Consider the following 6485-nt stretch of genomic DNA (forward strand, 5'->3'; position numbering starts at 1 on the left):
TTTTGCAGGTAAAACTAGATCATATTAAGTAGTTGGGACTACATTCAGCTCGGGTTCAATTTCCTGAAGAAGATACTCATGACCTGACCCAAACCATACAAGATTATGACGCTTTGTTCTTGCATTATTTGCAAGATAGTGACCTTTTAAACTGCTTGTAGGGTGTGAGGATGCACCGGTTTGCACAACAAGGGTGTGACATTATTGCTGTGTACGCATGTACTCCCTCCGAAATTTATTAATCGACGCAGCAACTGCATGGGTTCATGTTGGATCAGGCTACATTCCGCGTCGATTAAACTCGCCCGGAGGCAGTAGTCATGTGCCTTTCCGTTAGTCGTTACCTTTCACCGACTAGGTGACGCCAGACCTGGTAAGCTCTTCGGGCCTTGCGACTAGTAAGCTCTTCGGGACTTGCAACTGCGAACAAGTGGCAAATTGGTTGCACAAGAAGGATTCAAAGGTAAATCAAAATTATGGAGGTCTGAGTTTTTCTTTTCATCCATTTTTTAGTTATAAAGAATGGCGCAAACACCAACGTCTTAAATAGTCACATACAAATAGAATAGCCGTTTTCTCCCACGGATGGCGCTTTCCTACCTTACGTGTTCCATTTTTTAGGGGATGGAGTCGTCGTGTGATTCACTTATGACAAGACCAGCGGTGGCAGGAGCCGACGGCGGCGGGGAAAAGACTAGCAATTCACAACGGCGCCGACGAGATCCTCCGCCGTCGACTGGACCCCGGTGAGTCCTCGCGCCTCCTCCCCTTTTCCCCTCCTCCCTAGGGTTTCTTCCTGACGCCGTCCGCGACGGAGCGCCGGGAGCTCAAAGCTCCGACGAGATGAAGCTCCTCGGCGTATCCATATCAATCACCGCCCGCAGCATTCTATGTAATCCACCGGCGCGGGAACGCCATGGCCGCCGTCACCTCGCCCAGCCTGACCTTCGCCTCCGCCTCCAACTCCATGGCCCTGTCACCCAGTCCGGCCTCTTTCAGCAATTGCTCCTCGCCCTGCTACGCCTCCGCAATGAATTCCATGACCAGCGTTGCCTCGGCAAGCTAGCTGCGCCTCTTCCATCGTTAGATTTTGTATTAAATCAGAATCCTGAAAAAATTACCATAAGCATCACCCTATTTTCATCGCAAAAAATGTAGCACTGTATGACACAAGATTGCAAGGTGTACAGCACACAGTTTGCTCCTTCAGAATTTAGTAAATCCGTCCTTATTGAACAATCTGCTGTATCTGGTTCTTGCTTCCATCAGACTAGAACCTGTGTTCAGTTAGTAGTCGGCTGCTTGCAAGTGGCAGGTCTAATGTTCGAGAAAAAGTAGCAGGTTTAATGTTCAAGAAAAAAAAATAGCAGGTTTAAAATGTTATGTCATCTAGTGGAGTTTGCTTGGTATCAGATGATTTATCTAACACTTGCTATTAGGTAAATTCAGTCTGAATCTCCTCAGTGTTAACAATAGGGTAAAACTCAATGGGGCTGATAGTATGTTCCTGTCATGATTTGTCCAGCTACCATACCGGACTTTTCATATGTAGGTGATGTGAACTACATTGTTTTGCCTTGGACATTATTTTGCTCAATGTTTGTGTGATTCACTTATGACAATGCATTTTATTGACCTATGATTTTCCGAGCTGCTGAGTATTCCTTGCTGTTTTCTTTATCCTTGTCGTTTTCCATAATACTATGATTCACCTTCTGATATGCTAATGCATACATAGTGAAGCTGTTATTTACTTTGTACTAAAACAATAGTGGCCTAGGTAGATCGGTAGAATAGCAGCCTGGTATTCTCATGGCTGTGGTCTCAGCTCCAACGAGCCAAGCTCATGGGGCAGCACAAGATCCCAGAGACAAGATCTTGTTGGCAATTGCTAAATTACAAGATAGATAGATTATTTGTTGCTAACTAGAACACTAGGTTGTTTTCTGTACTTATGAACTGATTGCTAGTATGGTACAGGTTCGTGACTGATAATTCATGGCGTAGATTCATGAACTGTTCCATCATTTGAGGATGTTCCATCATTTGAGGACTGTGATTTTATTGTTTAATGAGTCAATCAATCAAGCTAGATTTCACATGATTCCAGCTGTGCATTATTTGTCTCTTGCTGCCACATGGATTTATGATTACTGGTTGACTAAATTTGTAACGTATGTTATCATCTTAACAAGATAGAATATTATACAGTTGCAGATTTCAGTAGAAATCATACAAGTTATGTATCACTAGCTAGATAAAGTATGGTCATCTACTTACTCCATGAGTTTTGCATTTTGAAGCCCTAAATTTTAAGGAAGCAAACATGACTGGTGAATCTGGTGCTTTCCACTCATATTGTAGTTTCTTATCTTGCCCATGACACATTATTTTGGGCTTAGCATAGTTCCTTCTTTATACATTGTCCAGTTATTGGAAGTCATACCTCAGATTTTGAGGGTGTGTATTTGCCGCTTGGTGTTGTATCGTGGTGTGGTGTTGTATCGTGGAGTGGAGTTGTATCCTTCTTGGCTTTGTATCGGCCGCCTTGGTCTTTCTTCTATATGATTGATACACCTTCCAGGGTGTATTCTCGAAAAAAAAGAATTGATACCAACATTTTGAGGGAGGATTACATGATGTCAGTTGGTGAAGTCTATACAGATATTAGCACCCTTTGGTTTGATCGAATATCTAGCTGATATTTATGTATTTATTTGTCTTGATATGCAAAATCAAACCTTATATTTGCTGGTGAAATGGTTATTGTAAAGACATCCATATATTTACTGCAAAGATTGGATTTTTTACTCGATGGAGTATGTCTATGCAGAGGTAAAGTTATAGTTTTTATTATCAAGTTTCATACAGCACAATCCCCTACCATCCCCAAAAATTAAAGTAACTAGTGTGGCTTGGGAAATGATGGAAAATCTGGGGAGAAATGGGGATTGGGTGAAAGGGAGGGATTCACCAAATCCCCTCCCATCCCCAAACCTAGAGGTTTACTCCGGGAGTAAACAAGGCCTGATAGTCTGTTTTCACCAAATGGGGATTGGGTGAAACCTTGTTTACTCCGGGATAAGAAATGGGGATTGGTTGAAAATACCCTAGGAGTAAACAAGGCCTGATAGTCTGTTTTCCAAGCTGCCCAGTCCACCTATATCCAGTGCCGAGCGGCTCCGTCTCGGCGTCGCGCACGCACGGCGGCGGCGGCGGCGGCGTAGCGCTCACCGCCCTGCCGTCAGCCCGTCACGCCCTCGCCTTCCCGCCATACGACGGCCCTAGGCGTCTGGCATCCTCGCCTCCTCCTCTGACGTTTGATCCCCTCGATCTCCCCGGCTTCCCAACGCCTGACCGCCACCGGCGCTCCCCGCTCCCTGTCCCAGCCTAGCAAAGCTTACAGGTAATTCCATTACCCTAAATCGACCACCGAGTGACCGAGAAACATTTTTCTTTCTAGATCTGTGTCTGTTCCATGTACGCAACCTGCTTGCAGTTATGCTACTACATAGATCACTGAATACTGATTGTGCTGCTATGCTTTGTGGGTGGGGCGGTCATGTTGAAGCGAAGCATGCTTCTTGCTCCTGTCCTGTGACTGTGAGGGCATGTCTTCTTCGTGAGGAATGTTTTACAAGTTCATGGCACTTGGCCGAAACCAACTCATTACTCCAGGAAAATCTCTGTTTGGAGAGTGATCGATATGAACATAATTAGTCTTCAAATGTACTAACAAAAGTAAAATATTAAGTGATCTGCGTTCCTTCCTTTTATGCCCCTTATCAAGACGCCCTACCTGTTCGACGAAATGCCACATCGAAACCCCATTTCACTTAATTTGCTTTTCTGCAGGTGAAAGCGATGCTGCGCACCTTCCCTCAGGCCCGTCGGCTTCTCAGGTGAGCTAGTACGACGAGCCTCACATAGCCGGCTCACCGGCTCCACAGTTCCTCGGCTTGTGCATAGATTGATACTTGATGCCATCTCTGTCCTTGTTGTTGTGGAGGGTTCAGGAGGATGGGGTTCGAGAAGGGGGACGAGTACTTCTTCAAGCAGATGGGCAAGGGCATGCTCTGCACATACGCGCTTTTTGGCGCCGCCTGGGTCTGGAACGAGACGTCGCCGCTTGGCTGGTGGACGCTCAAGCCACGCCCCAAGGTACGTATGGCCGGTTGTGACCATTAGTTTATTTTGCAGAAGAGGTGGAAAATGAATTGCTGTGACATTCTGTTTTAACTTCGAGATTTTCATTCTGCTGTATGTTCAATATTTTGAACTACCTATGATTCAGATCTGCCAATAGACAATGTCAATACATTGCAGTACTCCAGTATATTAGTTGATAAGCACTTCTCATATGCCAACCCTTCACCTTTTTTCGATAAGCCACAGTATATCTGCGCATAATTTCATTGAGCTTAAGAGGGAATACAAAGTTCAGGAATAGTTACAGGCAAAAGATGAGTTGCCCCAAAGTAGGAGCCGCAGTGTGGCTTATCCTTTCACCTGACTTTCCAGTTTATATTGTTTCTTCTAAACCGATTTTCCAAAACATTTTCCAGGAAGAGAAAGAAATGGCGCATCTCTACGAGCGCCGGGAGTTCCCGTACCCTGGAGACGAGGCGGCGGTGGAGGAATTCATAAAGAGCGGAGGCGCCCTGGGCACCACGATCGGACCCAAAGGTTTCGCCGACACGAACATGGACTCCGATAACATGCAGAAGCAGCTCCAATCGAAGAAGTTCGAGCAGGAAGCGCAGAAGCTCTGGTTCCGGATGAGGAACGAGGTTGTGCAGGAACTCGAAGAGAAGGGCTTTGATGTTCAGTGAAGTTTTTTGGTGCTGCTGCACCATGAATCTTCAGTGAAAAAGAAATTGAAAATTCCGGTCAGAGATTAGGTGTTGCTAGCTCTCCCAACATTTGTAGCCTTGATTTGTTCGATCAAATTCATGCATAAATAAATACTCATATGTGTATTTGTTAGTATTCTACAATGTGTAATCATCACTAAGTTTGTCACATGGATCGTCCTGGATCAATTTTTGTACTGTCGCATAAAGAAAACGTTATTATTCTTTGGCCAGAGAATTTCCAGAAGAATCAGGAAAGCCCTAGAAAGCATAGATAGCCTGAACAGAAATTGAGCCAAAAGTCACCTTATCAAGAGTTAGTGGAGTAAACACTCCAACTCGCTGGGAGCAACTAGTAGAATTTTACATTCCCTGTTCTTCCTTGAAGCTTTTCAGAGGCGCCGGCAAATGGGAAAGTGCAGAAGATAGTCCGGCAAATGGGACAATGTCAACTTCTGACTAGGTAGCTCCGTAATCCATCACGCCATATTAGGGTCCAATAAAAAAGACGTAACCAGAAAATGCTAGCCATGTCTAAAAACATATAAGGATGTCAACAAAACAAAGGCGAGTGGAAAAAACATATAAGGATGTGAGCAACTTATGGATATAAAAGATGTGAAAGAACTTTATGATTCTAACAAATGAATGCACAACCGAAAACAAACACATGAGCAAAAGAATTACCTGCTGGGTTACAAAACTATCCATGAACAACCCTAAAAAACCATGAACGAACGAAACTTTAACTGAACACATCACTCATATGAACACAAAAATCACCTAAATATCCCCTAAACAACTTATGGATATAAGGATCTGAAACTAACTTTCTGATTATATGATGAATGTACAACATAAAAAAAATCATGAACAAAAAAAATTACTTGCTATGTTAACAAATTTCTGTGAACAAATCGAACCTCTCCATGGACAGAACATGTCACTCAAATAAACATTAAAAAAAACGTAAACATTTTTGCTCATCACAACACTGAGAAGGGGCTCAACCCCTTATATACTAAGGCTGTGACTGTGTGCATCAACCGATGCAGGGATACCTCCATTTTGAAAAAAAAAAACCCTTATATACTTAAGAAAGAACATTAAAACCTGTCTAATCGGAGTGACTAATTTTGGCAATAGGGTACTTTGAACAAGTAAATGCAGACAAATCATGCTCCTCCAATGACTCAGATGGTCAAAAGAACGATAGCGCGTGGCATGACCAATGGAAGAACTGCGATACCAAAAACTGATAGATCCGTGCCTAAAATCAATACTATTGGATTTCGCCATGGATACATGAGACAGGAGGTGAAAATACGAAGGAACCTGCAACTGCCATGTTAGACGATGTAGAAAAAAACCAATGAGTAATGGCGATTCTAGAAGCAGTAACATCAGCCAGGGAAAAACAGGCACCCTATGGACGAGCCGAAGGAGCCAGAGTGAATTCAGAAGCTACAAGGACCATATGCATAATGAACGCCGAAGGAGCCAGAGTGAATTCAGAAGCTACAAGGACCATATGCATATTGAACGAAGGAGAAAGAAAAGAAAAAGGCGAGCGCGTCGTAGGAAGAAGTATTGGGCCGGCCTACAAACAACGAGAGAGGTATGCGTCATGGT

General features: G+C 43.8%; 1 protein-coding gene across 2 annotated transcripts; it reads left to right on the forward strand.

The window, feature by feature from the left end:
• Window positions 1-667: 667 nt before the first annotated feature.
• LOC124653319 lies at window positions 668-5086 on the forward strand. 2 transcript variants are annotated; one of them, XM_047192389.1, is made up of 4 exons: window positions 668-746; window positions 3856-3902; window positions 4017-4161; window positions 4566-5086. In XM_047192389.1, the coding sequence occupies exons 2-4, from the start codon at window positions 3865-3867 to the stop codon at window positions 4830-4832; spliced, it is 450 nt and encodes a 149-aa protein (XP_047048345.1). In that variant the 5' UTR covers window positions 668-746; window positions 3856-3864; the 3' UTR covers window positions 4833-5086. The 2 variants fall into 2 exon arrangements, with proteins under 2 accessions (XP_047048345.1, XP_047048344.1); XM_047192388.1 differs by lacking the exon at window positions 668-746 and adding an exon at window positions 3307-3406.
• The last annotated feature ends 1399 nt before the right edge of the window (window positions 5087-6485 follow it).

This window comes from Lolium rigidum, chromosome 5 (assembly GCF_022539505.1).
Source record: "Lolium rigidum isolate FL_2022 chromosome 5, APGP_CSIRO_Lrig_0.1, whole genome shotgun sequence".
Classification (NCBI taxonomy): Eukaryota; Viridiplantae; Streptophyta; class Magnoliopsida; order Poales; family Poaceae; genus Lolium; species Lolium rigidum.